The 17,575-nt window shown below is 42.4% G+C and overlaps 1 protein-coding gene across 2 annotated transcripts in view; it reads left to right on the forward strand.

Moving 5' to 3' along the window:
- Nucleotides 1-17,575, forward strand: part of SCN8A (sodium voltage-gated channel alpha subunit 8) — an 87,705-nt gene that overhangs the window by 48,574 nt on the left and 21,556 nt on the right. For both annotated transcript variants that reach the window (XM_027844338.1, XM_027844337.1), the window contains 6 exons: nucleotides 532-705; nucleotides 3,620-3,976; nucleotides 7,750-8,217; nucleotides 8,809-8,926; nucleotides 9,688-9,842; nucleotides 16,173-16,346. In XM_027844338.1, the coding sequence (XP_027700139.1) occupies nucleotides 532-705; nucleotides 3,620-3,976; nucleotides 7,750-8,217; nucleotides 8,809-8,926; nucleotides 9,688-9,842; nucleotides 16,173-16,346 (1,446 nt within the window). The remainder of the gene's footprint in view (nucleotides 1-531; nucleotides 706-3,619; nucleotides 3,977-7,749; nucleotides 8,218-8,808; nucleotides 8,927-9,687; nucleotides 9,843-16,172; nucleotides 16,347-17,575) is intronic.

Genomic DNA, 17,575 nt, shown 5'->3' on the forward strand with positions numbered 1-17,575 from the left:
TCAAGAATCTCAATATGTCATAAATTTACACATCAACTTCTTTTACATTATTTATGTAGGAGTAAGGGTGTAGGAGAGGGTCCATCCTGTTGGAAGCCTGAATATCTCTGTGAATTGACTGTAAATAGGTGTGAACACGGGATTTGAGAAGGTGATATAAAGAAAGGAGATTATTCTCTATTGGAATATGATGTATTTGAATCAAAGTAAAGTCTTAAGACCAATTTTCAAGGTTGAGAGATACTGAGAGATAACGATAGCCTTGCCAACAAAAGAGGGAAAACTGGGTGGAGGGAAGGTTTTAGGAGAAAAAGACAAAACTTTTTCTTCACTGTGTCGGGTTTCAGATGTCTCTGAGATACAAAGTACAGATGAGTACTCTTAGGCCATGACAGAGGTAAGACTGAATGAAGGGGCCATCTTGGTGTTTCTTGGGCAAGTTTATGTTCAAAGATAAATAATTAAAGCATTCTAATTTAAACATCTCTGTTTTCCCCTCTTGTCCTTCCTTTCTCTTCTCCTCTTCCCTAGGTTTTCACTGGAATTTTCACAGCAGAAATGTTTCTGAAGCTCATAGCCATGGATCCCTACTATTATTTCCAAGAAGGTTGGAACATTTTTGATGGATTTATTGTCTCCCTCAGTTTAATGGAACTTGGTCTAGCAGACGTGGAGGGGCTTTCGGTGCTGAGATCTTTCCGTTTGGTATTCTAAATTTCTTCAGTTTCTTTTAAAGTTTTATATCTTGTTCTTACCTTTTATAAAAGTCAATCTGATAACTACAAAATTCCTACATTATACTCTACCCCCAGAATCTAAGAGATGGAAAGAACCTCCAAGTTCATCCAATCTGAATCCTTAATCCTTTATCCAATTTCTTTTGAGTTAACTACAAAGATCTCCCAAACTTATGGTTTCATGCCTAATATCCAGTCTTTTAGTTTTGGGGGGTTTTTTGTTTTGTTTTTTGTAAAATTAAGATACAGGCATAACTTCTTTTTTAGTAATTCCTTATAAGAGGCATTGGTCCCTCTATAAAATTGACAGCCAAGCATGACTTCTGTTGTAGGCCCATTTTTTAAGGTGATCTTAGATATTTCTTGTTATTACCCAGTGGTTCTTAACCTTTTTTGTACCATGGACCCTTTTAGCAGTCTGGTGGAGCCCATTCACCCCTTTTCAGAATAATGTTTTTAAATACATAAAATCAAATATCTAGCATTACAAAGGAAACCAGCTGTACTGAAAATTGAAAATAAAGATGTAATTCTTTTCCCATTCAGATTCACTAACCCCCTGAAATTTATCCATGGGTCCCCAAGAGATCGATGGACCCTAGGTTAGAAACCCTTGCCCTGGACAATCATCACCCTTAAATGACATCGATTTCTCTCTACTAAAAGACGAAGTTTTATAATCTTTCCAAGTTGGTTACCTCACCTATAACATAGGATTGAATAATATTTGAGATGTTAAATTGAGTTGAACATTTGTCTCGATTCCTACATCTTTAGGTTAAGAAGAATTCTTTTTTTTCTTTAATAAAATAATGGTAAAATGACAGAAATGTGTCTCTGAAAGAATAACTGGTAAGTTTGCTCTGAAAAGTTGTCTAAAACCTAGCCAGGCAGAAATGATATCCTCAAAGAATCCCTTAAAGAGGCTGCGACATGCCAAGGTAGATAAAAAATTCAACTCTTATCTTCTCTGAACATCCTTAGACTATTTTTGGCTACTTCACTTTCCCCTAAATTGCTTTTGTCTGTTGGAGAAATGCCTTAGCATTTGAAATTGAAGATGTTTAAGTCCTTTTAGATGGGGAGTCCAGCAAACTCATGGAGAGTAAGACATGAGTTATATTCTCATAGTTTCCAAGATTGACTCTTTGGTTGAGATCCAGTGTAGACCTTCCTTTGTTAATATTTCTTATTATACCTGGGAGAGAAAAAAGAGAGGCAAGGACTGTGAGTAATCAAGCCCCCTATAAAGGGGGTTGGGGGCCTCAGACAGATATGTAGAACACAAACATAGGATAGCCTATTCCTGCTCCTCAGTTTAGATCCAGGTAGTATCTAGCAGAAGGCAAAGATTATCCAATTTGTGATGTCTCCTTCTAGCTAATTTCTTACATCATAGCCACTTATATTTTTACCAAAATATTCACATATAGGTAGTATCATGTAAAACAGATGATTATTATTTTCTATGGCTTGGCTTTTCCTAGTTTTAACATAGAACAAAAATTCAAAACTTGTCCAAATATGTTCCAGTCATTCATTTTGAAGTTACTGGTCATCTGTCTTCTGACTTGACATAAGGTATAGAGTACTTGAGGCAACAAGACTTGAGTTCAAATTCCACCACAAAAGTTAATAGTTATGTGATCCTGAGCAAGTCTTTAACTTTTCTGAGCCTCATTTTCCTCATCTATAAAATGGGAATTCTTGAAGTACCTGCTTCACAAGGTGGTAGTGAGGCTAAAATGAAATAATGTGTCCAAGAACCGAATAAACATCCATTGTTATCATTTTGAACCTCTTGATCCCCCACTCCTTAACCTGTTGCAGATGTAGAACTGCCTTACTCATAAGTGACTCTTCCTCTAAGTTGCTCCATATGTTATCATCGCAAAGATTTCGGCTTTATTTTCGTTTTGGCATTTGATCTTTTGACAGTCAGGAAAAGAGACCATTCTTTTGTCTTTCATTATAAAATTAGATTTTTAAAGTACATCCTCAGAATGGCTTTCAGAAATGTAACCCTAAATGTTACCAATTTTACATGTTCAACATAATAGTGAGGCTGCTAATAAGGCATGGTATTAATTTTTTGTTGTCCCCGCCTGTGATTTCATTGGTGTAGTGAACTTCTAGTGCAGAAGCTGCATCTGCCAGTGCAGACCTATACCTGTACTGCAGCTCCATAGTCTGAGAGAGGTGCTTGGGATGCAAAAAAGTTAAAGGCCTTACCCAGCACCACATAGCTACTGAGTGCTAATGGCGGGATTGGATCTCAGGTCCCCCTGACTCTAAGTCTAACACTTTGCATATTATATCAAGTTGCTTCAGTAGGAAAACACTAGTGAAGCAGGAAATGGATAGTACAGGTAAATTATGTCTATGAACACTGAAAATTGGCCATTATTATTGATATTTTCTCCTAACATTTTTTAAGTGGGTAAGGAATCTCTCTTTACCATGCCAGTTCCTTGGCTTCCCCAAAATTGGCTCTTTCCTGTGACCCTCCTGTTGTCTTCTCAAGCAAAGTATCCATGGGAAAATTACTTGTTTGTGTTTAGATTTAAATGAGGCAAGCTGACCTAGCAGTGGAACACAGTCCTCAGAGCAAGATTCCTGACTTCCATATCTCCCATAGACTCATTGTGAAAGGAAATCCTGTCATTTCCCTGCTCAGTGCCTCAGTTTTTCCCTTTGTGCATTGGCGTGGATGACCTACGTTTTCCTACCAATAGGCTCTATATAAAGTGCTGAGAGCTCCCCAGGGGCACTTAATAAGTAATATTTATTCTTTTTTGGCCTCATTCTGTTGTCTTAGCTGTGGTTGGTAAGAAAGAAAATGGATATAATATTTTTTGGTGTTTTTTTTTTTTCTTTCTTAGCTCCGAGTCTTCAAACTGGCCAAATCCTGGCCCACCTTGAACATGTTGATCAAGATCATTGGGAACTCAGTGGGTGCTCTAGGCAACCTGACCCTGGTGCTGGCCATCATTGTCTTCATCTTTGCTGTGGTGGGGATGCAGCTGTTTGGGAAGAGCTACAAGGAGTGTGTCTGCAAGATCAACCAAGACTGTGTGCTCCCTCGCTGGCACATGCATGACTTTTTTCATTCCTTTCTCATTGTCTTCCGTGTATTGTGTGGGGAATGGATCGAAACCATGTGGGATTGCATGGAAGTGGCAGGCCAGGCCATGTGCCTCATCGTCTTCATGATGGTTATGGTCATTGGCAACTTGGTGGTTAGTATCAGTTTATCGATCTCTTTTCTTCGACTTGGATGTCACTCACTACCTGTGCTCCCCAAACCCCCTATGCTAAGCCTTCCTACTGCCAATCAAAATGGTGGCCATTACTAGTCTTTGCTTTCTATATGCATAGGGAACCTAAATAGACCCTTTCAGCTAAGCTATTTTGGTATTTTTTGGGGTTTCACCAAATGGAAAATGGGTTGCCTCATTAGATAGTAAGTATCCCTTCACTGGAGTAGTTCAAGCCAGGAGGTGGATGGAACGCATCAAGAATGTTGCAGAAAGAGTTTGTGTATCAGAAAGGGTTAAATGAGGGGACCTTAAAATTCTTTTAATAGTTCTAAGGTCCTATTTTTCTAGTCTCATTGTTTACCTGCTCTGTCCTCACCACTGGGAGTGTGCTCTCCTCCTGCCTAGACTCTTCTGCAACCTCCTGACTTTTAGCCAGTTCTCCTTGATCCCTGTACACACAGCTACCAGAATAATCTTCCTCAGACTTCTTTATAGTAATTGTGTTCCCTTAAGAATTTAGAGGGGCTCCTTATCCTATAGGCAGTGTGTGTAATAGAAGAGTGCCACACATGATGCCACAAGAACATGGGTTCAAATCCCATCTTAGATGCGAGCTGTGTGACTGCCCTAGGTAGCACAGTGGATAGAGCACTGGCCTGGAGTCAGGAAGGCCTGTGTTCAGATCCCACCTGGGCCAATCACTTTACTTCTGTCTGCTTCAGTTTCCTCATCCTGTAAAATGGGGGTAATAATAGCACCTACCTTCCAGGGTTATTGTGAAGATCAGAAGAGATAATATTTGTAAAGCACTTTATAAATGATAAAGTGCTATATACATGATAGCTTTTTTTTTTTTCATTTAACCTCTCATAGCCCCAGGTTCTTCAACTGTAAAATGGGGTCAATGGGGTTGTTGTGTAGAAAGCACTTTGAAAACCTTACAGCATTATAGAAATGTATTAGATATAAGCCATTTTTATTACTGCCACTAAAATCCTGCTTCCGGTGCCCTGTCATGGTGTGGCGCTGACCCTGGGTTCTCTGAGGTCAAAACAGTGGAGTGCACACTTGGGCCAATGCTATCAAGATCAGGAAAGGCCTTTGAACTGAGGCTGGCAGGTACCGGAGCCATTCCAAGAGGTGGAGTTGAGGAGGAAGTTCATTCCAGCCATGGGGTCAGCCCAGACAAGGGAGTGTCTTGGGTGAAGAAAAGCAAGAAGGTCCGCTTTGGCTGGATTGTGGTTTGGGTATGTCAAGGGTAAATGATGTCTACAAGACCTGGAGCCAGGCTGCAAAGGACTTTTGATACCAAACAGGTGTTTGTATTTGACCCTGGAGGTTATGTTGAACCCCTGGAGTCTATTTAGCAGGAGAGTAATATGGTCATGCCAATGCTTTAAGGAGGATTGCTTCATCATCTGTGTGGAGACTGGATTGGAGAGGGGAGAGACTGGAGGTGGGGAGACCAAGGAGGAGGCTGTTGCAGTAGTGCTGGGGAGAGATAATGGATGAACCTGAATTAGGGTAGTGGCCCTCTGAGAGGAGAGGGAACAATCAAGAAATGTGGTCACTTTGATACTGCAACTCAAAACTCCATCACTTAGCTGCTTTACCACAACTCTAAAGTAGTTTTGGGCTCTGAAGCCCAAAATGCCCTAAAGCAATTGTTATGAATCATCATTTTTCAAATAGCTGGTGATCTAACCTTTTGAGTACCAAAACTTGATTTTAATGATTTTGAACAAAATTCTTCCAAAATATATTATATACTCCCTTGCTTTCTTAACTAGAGTATACCGAAGATGACTTCACCCTTTCTTCATGACTCAGGACCATAACTATGACTATTGTACTCTTAGCCTCAGGGGCCCCAGACATCTGCCCTTTTGAAGGTTTTATGTCAACTTCTTATGGTTTTATGTCTCTTTCTCTGCTGTCAGCTTTAATTTATTACTGCTGTCCATGTGCCTACTTGTAAAATCCTCTTTTGTCTGCTGTAGACTAGGAAACCAGTTCACCATACTTTTTAGAGTGAAAGTGACAGCAAGTGGAGTTGTCCTGTGAGCAAAGTTCAGAAAGTTTAATGTATAGATTTTGTGACTTCTATTTTGACTGCTCAGAAGCCTGTTTTGGTTACTTTCTTGTTCTCCATTTAAACCACTTAAATTGGTGAGATTGCTAGATGATTGGGTTCTAGATAGTTGGAATATCATTTCAGTATTTTAAAAGATTTGTGATTTCATCAGTGTATGTGTGTTCCTTCCACTGAATCAAATCAAAATTCCTCCATACCTAAGGTAGATAGGATTTAGGATTTTTGGACTGGTCTGTCTCCAGATCCCTATCTGAAGGATTTTCAGTTTATAGGTGGCTGTGCTATCTTTGAGTTATTGCATGCCGGGTCATCACCTTCAAGATCAATCAAGGAGCATTTTATTAAGCACCTACTATGTGTCAGGCCATATGCTAAGCAATCGCTGATGATAGAAAGACAAAAATGAAAACAGTCCTTGCTCTCAAGAAGCCTCCATTCTGACCAGGGGAGATAATATGTACAAATATAAATAGATACAAAGTAGGGACAGGGTGATTGTGGGAAGAAGCCACTAGCAGCCAAGGGGATAAGGAAAGGTCACATGGAGAAGGTGGCACTTGTTCTGAGCCCTGAAGGAATAGGGATTTTGAGAGAACTAGCCTGTAGTGGGAGAATGGGGGTGTGGGGAAGGCCAGGCAAAGCCACAGAAGCAGGAGATAGGATACTGGCTCTAAGGCACAGTAAGAAGGCTGATTTGGCTAACCTGCCATGTGCATGGAGGGAAGTCATGTACAAAAGACTGGAGAAGTAGGCTGGGGTAGGTTGTGAAAAGTTTTAAATGCCAAGCAGAAGATTTTATGTTTGATCCTGGAGGTGAGAAGGTTTCAAGAGCATGGAGAGGATAATTAAACGTATGGGAGCTGATAAGGTCATCAAGCAAGAGAGTATATATAGAGGGGAGAGGATCCAAGACAGAATCTTGGAAGATACCCATAGTTAGGAGATGTATTGTGAATGATGATTTAGGAAGGGAGACTGAGAAGGAATGATCAGACAAGTGGAAAGAGAACACAGAAAGCAGTGTCATGAAAACTCTGAGAGCAGAGAGGATCCAGCAGGAGAGGAGTAGTCAACAGTCAGGTGCTGCTGCAGAGAGGTCAACAAGGAATGAGAAAAGGCCATCAGGTCTGGCAATGGAGGGATCCTTGGTAACTTCTGAAAGAGTGAAATGATCATGCAGGAAACCATATTGCAGAAGATGACAGGAGAGGAAGTGGGAGGCAAAGAGAGAAGACAGCTTTTTCAAGGATTTTGGCTAAGAAAGTAAGGGATACATAAATAATCTCTCTCTCCCTCTCTCTCCCCTCTTCCTCCTCCTCCTCCTCCTCCTCTTCCGCCTCCTTCTCCTCCTTCTTCTCTCTCTCTCTCTCACACACACACACACACAAAATGATAGCTTGTAGGAGTGATTTTTAATGAAACATAAGTGTCTATTTAAGACACTATAAAGAGAAAACACAATTGTAGGCTCATTAGGGAGCTCTTTTTTCTCTGGCACTTGTTCATGTGCTCCACACAGTTGGTTTTAATAAAATAATTAGTTTGACTTAATCCTGTGATTCCCCAAGTCTGGACAGATTTAGTAAATGTGGTTGGAAGGACTGACCTTGACCTGCTCAGCATCCTTGGACCTCTCTTCTTCTCCCACTCACTACAGGTGCTGAATCTGTTTCTAGCCTTGCTTCTAAGCTCCTTCAGTGCTGACAACCTGGCTGCCACAGATGATGATGGAGAAATGAACAACCTACAGATCTCTGTCATCCGCATTAAGAAGGGGGTAGCCTGGATTAAGTTGAAAGTACATGCCTTTGTTCAGACCCACTTCAAACGAGAAGCTGATGAGGTGAAGCCACTAGATGAGCTGTATGACAAAAAGGCCAACTGCATTGCCAACCACACTGGGGCCGACATCCACCGTAATGGCGACTACCAGAAGAATGGGAATGGCACCACCAGTGGTATCGGTAGCAGTGTGGAGAAGTATATCATTGATGAGGACCACATGTCCTTCATCAACAACCCCAACCTAACTGTGCGGGTCCCCATTGCTGTGGGCGAGTCTGACTTTGAAAATCTCAATACTGAGGATGTCAGCAGTGAGTCGGATCCTGAGGGCAGCAAAGATGTAAGAACCAGAGGGTTATCCTGTCATGGAAGCCATGGGCTCAAGGCAAAGGGGCCTGATTTCTCCCTCCTTTATGGGCTGCTTTAGCTCTGGGCTGGTTCTGGAGGATTTTGGCGAGCTTCATTTGGGGATTTGCAGGATCATCCTAAGAAAAGACCTGTATTTATCCATTCCAGTCTTCTCTGGGTGTTCCAGGTCAGAGATGACCTGAGGTCATATTGTGAGGCTAAACTAAATCACCTGTAAAATCCTTTCTAAGACTAGAATTATACAATTTTAAAATTGGGCAGGCTTTCCAAAATCTACACCTTTCTAGACATGAACCCCTGGGACTAATCTGGAAGCAACTTAGCTGCAGAGAGGGGCATCATCTTTTGTCAGCTTTATTGATCCCAGCTGAGAGAAGATTAGTAAATTCCTAGGTCATCACAGTAATTGTGTGACCATCATGAGTTACCAGTAATGGGTTTGGGGAATATTAATGCGTATTAGAATTATATATGATATATGGTCCATGCAGTATGCCAAATGGAGTTGTCAGTGTGGAGTGAGGGAGCTTTTATCTGAACTTCTTTTTTGTTGTGAAACTAGAAACTGGACGATACCAGTTCCTCTGAGGGGAGCACCATTGATATCAAACCAGAAGTGGAGGAAGTGCCTGTGGAGCAACCTGAGGAATACTTGGACCCCGATGCCTGCTTCACAGAGGGTGAGGAAGGGTCTGGATAGGGCTCGATTTGGAGGATGGATGCTGTCAACGGCCATGGTGATGTAAGAGTTGGAGGGAGGCTTAGTGCCTCCTTCCTAAACTACGTATGAGTAATGTAGAGATTGGAATAGTCTATACTAGGAAGGGTGTGGCCTGCAATAGGAGGAAAGCACAGGCCTTAAAGGGAAAGCCAACACTGTTTCTCCCAAGTGATTCCTCTCAGCTTTTCCTCTGTTCATACATCACCAGCAGAAAACCGTGTGCGGGAAGGTCTTATTCCATGGCGGCCATTCCTGCTTGATGGCTGCACCTTTCTTGTCACTCCAGCTGCTTCTTCCCACCTGTGAAAAGGCTTGTTGTGACACTCAGTGAAGCCATGGAGATGGGAGATGAACTATTGTGTGAGGAACAGCAAGAAGGCCAGTCTAGCTGTACCATAGAGTATGTGAAGCCTGAAAAAGGAGCCACATTGGGAGGGGCTTTAAATAGCAAAGAGAAGAGGAATGTGTACTTGGTCCTAGAGGTAATAGGGAGCCACTGGAATTTGTTGAGCAGGGGAGAGGCATAGCTTAATCCTGTGCTTTAGCAATATCGTTTTGGCAGCTATGTGGAGTGGGGCACACTCGTCTCTGAGTCAGGCATTCTGAGTCTGCCGTTATATTCTTGGTGGTGTGCTGAAACATGGCCTAGTTGGGATGTAGAAAGGTACACCTGGGTCAGGAACATCTGTCTCTCTGACATATTTCTCCCTGTGGTGTCAGGTTGTGTCCAGAGGTTCAAGTGTTGCCAGGTCAACATCGAGGATGGACTGGGTAAGTCCTGGTGGATCCTACGAAAAACCTGTTTCCTCATTGTGGAACACAACTGGTTTGAGACCTTCATCATCTTCATGATTCTGCTGAGCAGTGGTGCTCTGGTAAGTTGTAGGGGATTCTGATGGGAGGTGGGAAACCATAAAAAGTCAAGAGAAGGCTTTATGCAATAGAATGATATAATTACAGTAGTGAGCAGAAAAGATAGCTTGAGTAGTGATTTTCAGATTGAATAGGATTGATAGGAGCAAGGCTGCCACGTCTTTCTCCTAACCTAAGTCATTCATTTAGGCATCAATTGAGTATCTTTTGAGCAGTAACATTGTACTGGTATACTGTTTCAAAAAATTTATGTCCTCATCAATTTGAGTACTCCCTCCTGGAGTGCGGACTGGAACTCCCCCATATTTTCTCATCCTGTGCAACTCTTACCCATGTTCTCAGTTAAATTCTTCATAGATGATTCACCCAGGAGCCTAAAGGTATCCTCTAGATTTTTTAACATCACGTGGATAAAAAGACAAACATTTGGGTGTTGCAACTTTTATCCCTCAGGTTCACAGAATGTTCCCAGGAGGAAGGACCTCAGCAGCCATCCCATACAACCCATATTCCCCACAGAATTCCCACCGCAAAACACCTGGCAAGTCATCATTATCAGGAAGCTTCTTCTTCCATTAAGACTGAATTTGCCTCTTTTCAATTTCTTTCCATTGTTCCTAATGCTGTCCTCTGGCACTGAACAGAAGGAATCTAATTCTTTCTGCAATAGCAACAACCACGATAATAGTTAGAATTTAAATAGCATTTTAAGGTTTGCAAAATGTTTTACAAATAGCTCATTTGGTCCTCACAATTACCATGTAAGCTTGGTGATATTATTATCTCCATTTTATAGATGAAGCTGAGAGAGATTAAGTGATTTCCACAGGGTCACATAACTAATAACTGTGCAAGGCAGGATTCACATGCAGATCTTCTTGTCTCCATCCAACACTCTTATCTGTTGCACCATCTAGCTGCCTCTTCCATTCTGTAGCCTTTTAGGTATTTGAAGGCAGCCCCCGTTCCCCTGGGAACCTCTTTTTCTACATGCTAACCATCCCAAGGCCTTTCTGGTGATACCCAGATGGCACCAGCTCCTGGCTCTTCACCATTCTGGTTGTCTTCCCCTGGACTCTTAACAAGTGGTCCTTTTCTAAAATGCGGTATACTCTGATTTGGCCACAGCCCTCCAGAAATTATTTAATCAAAGCAGAGTATAGCAGGGATCTTGCTCTGTGATTGCCCCTTCCTTTCCAAAACATACATCTCATACATAATCTTTTATGCCACTTCTTTTAGGCATCATTGACAACATGCTCCAGCATGCTTACACTTAACCTCTGTCTTGGAGTCACCTGCGATTTTGATTCTTCAGTTATTGTGATTTTTCATGGAAAGCTACATATTGGTGGTGCATATTGGTGTTGAAAAGATGCATTTTTGTTTCATATAGAATATTGGGGTCATTGAAATTTCCCAAAAGCAATTCGGCTGTCTAATTCCCATTCAGTTCTGGGCTTAGTTCATCGACCGTCTCTAGCGTCTGTCCAAGACATAGGTATTGATGGACCAGCTCAATGATTTCTTCATTACCCAAATACCATGTGTTATAAAGGTGACCCCAGATTCGGTTCCCGAAGACTGGTGTCTCAAAGACTTTTTATTAAAGAGGTTGAAGTGCGCCATTTTGATTCTCGCGAGAAGTGGATGCACTTCCTTGGGAGGAGAGAAATGCATGTGGTAAAAGAAGCCAGAGCAATCTTTAGAGTTAGTAATTGCCTAACTTCTCCCTTCTAGATCAGGATTGGTCCTAATCCTTCTGGGTTACAATCTTCCTTATATGCCCCACCCCTAACATACATTATGTGCCTAGAATTGTGTTATCACTCCCCACCCCCACCCCAGATGGAGAAGTTAGCCTGTCTGTGCTGATTTCTTATCTACTTTTGTGGAAACTTAACTCTTTCATTTCTCACACCATAGTCTGGACAATGGGCAGTGTTTACCCACTCGCTTTTTCCCTATGTGGATTGTTACACTGAGATATTTTCAGTGGTTGTGGATCTCATTTAGGGAGCTTTATAATCTCCCTAGGGTTGAGGTAATTGGCACAATATCATCTGCAAATTGGAGCATATTTCATTTGGACTGAACCCCAAATCTCCTCCACAACAGTGACAAACACCATGGGCAAGCATCCTCTTCCTTGTTTGTGGCCTCATTTGATATTCCTTATCAGAGGGTCAATCTTGTTACTGTTGTTTTGTGTCTAGCAAGGAATCTTGTAACATCGAAGCCATATGCGTGGGAGATGCCTCGTTGTAGGAGAACCTTTAGGGGAGTGTTTTGAACTTCTGAATTAAATGCTTTTTTAAGAATCAACAAACAGCAAGCCGAGTGGGATCTTGTGTCCTCTCACCTTTCAGTCAAATGTGGACACATTGGACACATGCCTGTGAAATATCCAATTGGAAATGCCAGATAGAAAATTAGTGAAACAGGATTAAATCTCAGGAATGAGAGTAGGGCTGAACATATAGGTATAGGAATCATGTGCATAGAGCTATTAATTAAACCCCCTGGGAAATGATGAGCTTACCAGGAGTGTTATAGAGAAAAAAAGGAAAGAGGATCCAGGGCAGAGCCTTGGGGGATAGCCACAGATAAAGGGCATGTTGTGAATGATGATCCAGCAAAGGAGACTCAGAAGAAGCAGTCAGACAGGTAGGAGGAGAACCAAGAGAAAGCAGATGCAAGAAAACCCAAAAAGGAGAGAGCGTCCAAGAGGAAGAGGTGGTCAGCAAAGTCAAAGGCTGCAGAGAGGGCAAGAAGGAGAAGGATTAAGAAAAGGCCATTGGATCTGACAACTAAGAGAGGACTGGTCACTTTGAAGAGAGCAGTCTCAGTTGACTGGTAAGGTCAGAAGACAGATTACAAAAGATGGAGGAGTGAGAGAGAAGAGGAAATGAAGGCAATGTTGCTAAGCCTTTTCTAGGAGTTTGGCTTAGGTGTAGGATGATAGCTTGAGAGAAGTGTAGTGTCTGTTGAGGGCTTATTAGGCCTGGGGGATACTTGAGCATGTTTGTAAGCAACAGGAGATATGGAGAAATTGAAGATTAAAGAAAGAAGGGGATAACTGAAAAAGCAGTCTGCTGGGAGAGATTGAAAGGGGTGGGATCAAGGGTCCATATAGAGGACTTGGCCTTGATGAGGAGAAGAGCCAGATCATCAGAGGCTGGAATGAAGGAGGAAATAATGGGAGAGGATTTAAGCCCTGAGATGTACAGAAGGGGAGCTGAGGGAGCTTGTGGAGTTGATTTTCTCAGTAAAGTATGAGGTATAGTCCTCAGCTAGGCAGATCAAGGAAGAAAGTGGTTTGGTGTACATAAGGGAAAAAAAACCAGTTTGGACCAGCCTCTGTGGGGAGTGGGATAGAAACTCAGTTAGACAGGGAATAAAAGAATTGCTTTGCTAGAGTGAGGGCCCAGTTGAGATTAGATAATATAAATTTGTAGTGAATAGGGGCAGCTAGGTGGCGCAGCAGACAGAGCACCGGCCCTGAAGTCAGGAGGACTTGAGTTCAAATCTGGCCTCAGACCAAATACTTGACACTTACTAGCTGTGTGACCCTGGGCAAGTCACTTAACCCCAATTGCCTACAGAAACAAAACAAAACAAAACAAAATTTGTAGTGAATCCAATCATCCCAGTTGCATGACGTCTTCTACCTCCATCCTGCAGCATGTGAGGAGGAGCTGAGGAGGCAGATGGTGAGAGTGTTCCAGGGTTGGGGTTTGGTAAGGCATAAGTGGCAATAGAACAGGAGGAGGGGGAAAGGAAGCATTTATATAGCATCTACAGTATGCCAGGCACTGTGCTAAGAGCTTTACAAATATTATCTCATCGTCACAACAACCCTAGGAGGTGGATGCTATTAATATACCCAGTTTACAGTTAAGGAAACTGAGGCAGACAGAAGTAGTTTTGGTTTTTTGGGGGTTTTGGGGGGGTTTTTTTTGGTGACTTGCCCAGAATCACACATCTGGTAAATATCTGAGAGCAGATTTAAACTCAGGTCTTCCTGACTCCAGGCCCAGCACTCTTTCCACCAAGCCACCAGCTGCCTATAAAGAGAACAAAAGATTTGAATGTAGAGGCCGATGTAGTGTTGAACTGGCTAAGGTCAAGATGAAAAGGAGGGAGAAAAGTGAAGCCTGAGTAAGACTGATGACTTGGGAGATTACAGAGGGTTGAAAGGACGGTCAGTCATGGGCAGGACAAATCAGTCAGCAAGCAACTGTGGCATGCTATACGCTGGTGTTAAGAGATATACATACAAAGACAAAAGCAAAACACCTTCTGTCCTTAAGTAAATTATTTTATCATGAGGAAAACAACATGGAAATGACACAGGATTGGAGCTGTAGGAAAGACCAGGACTGCATATATAGACCTAGGAGGCAGCTGGTGGCACCATGGATGGAGCACTGGGCCTGGGTCAGGAAGACTAAAACCCAGCCTCAGATACTTCCCAGCTGAGTGACCCTGGACAAGTCACTTAACCTCTGTTTGCCTCAGTGACCTCAACTGCAAAAAGGGAATGACAATAATAGCACTTACCTCCCAGTATTATTAGCAGGATCACATGAGATGATATCAACACAGTGCCTGGAACATAATAGATACTTAATAAATAATTGTTTCCTTCCTTCTTTCATATACATAAAGTTTGTAATTAAATCCATGGGAGCTAATAAGGTCTCTGAAAGGGAGAGAGAGAGAGTGGTAGGGAGAGGACAGAATGGGGTTCAAGACAGATCCTTGGGGTATACCCACCATTAAGGACCATGTTATGAATGATGGTCTACCAGAGGAGACTGACGAGCAGTAATCATACTGGCATATACTATGTATGTGAATCTAAATGTGTATACATATATACATATATACAAAACACCAATTAAACACAAGGGTTAGGAAGAGTAAAATAGAGGGAGAGATGGAAGTGATAGGTGGTTATAATTGGATAAAGAAATTTCTAGTTCTTGATCATAAAGTGAAACAGTTGTGTCTGATGGGGAGATGAAAGGGGTGATCGTCCTTTCACTGAGGGGAAATCCTGGGGATGGAGTCAGAAGTTTACTGTGACCCAACAACAATGTGACCAGGCAGCCTGGAAGGCTGATGCAATCCTAGGCTGCATTGAGAGGAGCGTCGTGCCCGGGGCTAGGGAGATTATGGCCCTGCTGTGTTCTGCCCCAGTCAGGCCAGATCTGCAGTCCAGAGTTTTCTTTTAAGAAGGATGTCATTATATATAATCAATATCATGTTGCTTGCCTTCTCAAAGGGTAGAAGAAGAGCAGGAGGGAGGGAGAGAATTTGGAATTCAAAAATTTTTAAATGAATGTTAAATTTTTCTTACATGGAATTGGGAAATATTTAACGAAATAAAGAAAAAACAAGATTTAAAAAATAAAAAAGGAGGACCTTGTTAGCTGGAGGGCAATCGAGGTGAAAGACCTCAGGATCAGACCATAATAGGACTGGTTGAGGGGAAGTGTAGCTGTTTAGCCTAGGAGAGAAAAGACTTTGGGAAAACATGATAGTTGCCTTTAAGTACTAGAAAGGTTGTCATTTAGAAAAGAAAATTAGAATTGTTCCTCTTACTCCAAGATCAGTGGCTAGAAAGTGCAAGATACATCTTTAGTGTTCCCATGAAGAAAACCTTCCTACCCATTGGTGCTACGCAAAAGTGGCATTGCCTGCCTCCGGACGTAGTAGTGGGGTTTTCCCTCACTAAAGGTCTTCAGGCGGAGATTAGGTGCACACTGGTTGGATGTGTGGGAGGATCGATTCTTGTTCAGTAGGGGTTAGATCAAATTTCTCCAAGGTCCTTTCCAACTCCAAGGTTCTTTGATCCCCTAGAGCCATAGAATATTTCACTAAATAAGATACAGGAACAGAGCAAGAACTTTCTACTTTGGGGGACTGGGTTTTTTTTTTTTTTACACCCTCCCCTCACCTCTCTTAAGCATTGGGAACTTGCTTGACTCAGCCCCATTATTCTTGGGGAGTGAGTCGAGTCTAGCTTTCTGCAGTGGCATGAGATGGGAGTTCCCAATCCTCCTTCCTTCATTTCCAGGAAACACAAGAGTCAGAAGGAAGTGCTAGGATTCCCGGTTCTTTGAGATACCCTCAGCCGATGAATGCAATCCATAATGTTTGTAGTGTCTGGAGGCTGAGACCATTTTTCCTATAAAGAAGGTCCATAGCAGAGGCAGGAGAGAAGAAAGAAAGAAGCTCGTATGGCCAAATGCAGTTAAGCAGGATGACTAATGCTGCTTGTTTGGTAGCCCCAAAGTCATAAGTGGCTGCTTTTTCTCTTGCAGGCCTTCGAGGATATCTATATTGAGCAGAGGAAAACCATACGCACCATCCTGGAATATGCGGACAAGGTCTTCACCTACATCTTTATCCTGGAGATGTTGCTCAAGTGGACAGCCTATGGCTTTGTCAAGTTCTTTACCAATGCCTGGTGCTGGCTGGACTTCCTCATTGTGGCTGTACGTATCTCACTTACTACTTCCCACCCTGTCTAGCAAGGGAATAGACATAGGGAAACTGGGCCATCCTAACTCTTCTTGGGAGGGTCTGGTCGGGTCAGGCTAGGGAGTGGAGGCTCAATGTAAGGGTGGATGGAGGGGGTTGGACTTTCAAGGGACAGAAGTCTCCAAAATGGTGGGTTGGAGTAGTTGTGAACTTAATAAAACTGAAAATGCTTTGGGCACAAGTCAACTAACCCTTATTCTCAGTATATCTGGCATTGAAAAGATCTGTGGAGCAGCAGTTTGGGGCTGGGAATTGCACCTATTGGTTTTAGAATGCAGTGGCTAGAAAGCAGCCCAGTGGTAAACAGGACAAGAAGCGTCCTTGGCCTCCAGATGAGTATGAATTCTCTCTCTCTCTTTCTCTTTTATTGGGAGGAAGAAAAAAAAAAAAGCAAACTGAATAGTGAGGAAGGCAGTGGAGAAGTGAACTCTCAGAGATCTTCTCCTGGCCAGGCCTGTAGATATCCATTCAGTTTGATTCTCTGCACCAGGCTGCTCTGAATAATCCAATACATATGGAGAAAGGATAAGACTTTTCACAAGAAAGTAAAGTTGACCTATTTGTTTTCTGAAATGAGAGTTTGGGGAATCAGTGGCTGATGAATCCATGGCTGTTTCCCAATACTCAGGTTTTATAAAATGAGTATGCCATCGAAACAGGGCCTGGCCTGGCTGTTGGTGTTTTAAGAAAGTCATATTGGACGCATCATTCTCCTTGCCTACTACTACCTCCTTCCACATTAAGGACCAAACATTAGAAGACTTCTTATTCTGCACTTCCCACCCCCCATGCTTGGAGACCACTTTGGGGTGACAATAAGCATTACCTTGAATGTTATTTTTTGAATGTTTTCTTTCCAGTTGAAGGTCACATTGCCCATGGCTCTTCCTTAGCCCCCTGTTACTTATTCCTTGTTGGCTTTATTAACAGGGGAAGTATTTTTTTTTTCCTGAGGAATAACTGAAGCCCACTTCTTCCAGCTGAAGCGACCTTTTAAGGAAAGGGTGAATGGAGATGGCAGAGGGCACAGCGCCAGGGCCTGCGGAGAATTCCTTTCCTGCTGAGTACAGAAAAGTGCCAAGGAAGCAAAGCTGTGTAGAAGTTGGGTCAGTACAGTTAACTTGTAGGTCTTATTGGCTACACAATGAGAGAGATCCCGAGGAACTGATTTAGATCTAGACAG

The sequence above is a fragment of the Vombatus ursinus genome, unplaced genomic scaffold (genome assembly GCF_900497805.2).
Source record: "Vombatus ursinus unplaced genomic scaffold, bare-nosed wombat genome assembly UNPS02014941.1, whole genome shotgun sequence".
Lineage (NCBI taxonomy): Eukaryota > Metazoa > Chordata > Mammalia > Diprotodontia > Vombatidae > Vombatus > Vombatus ursinus.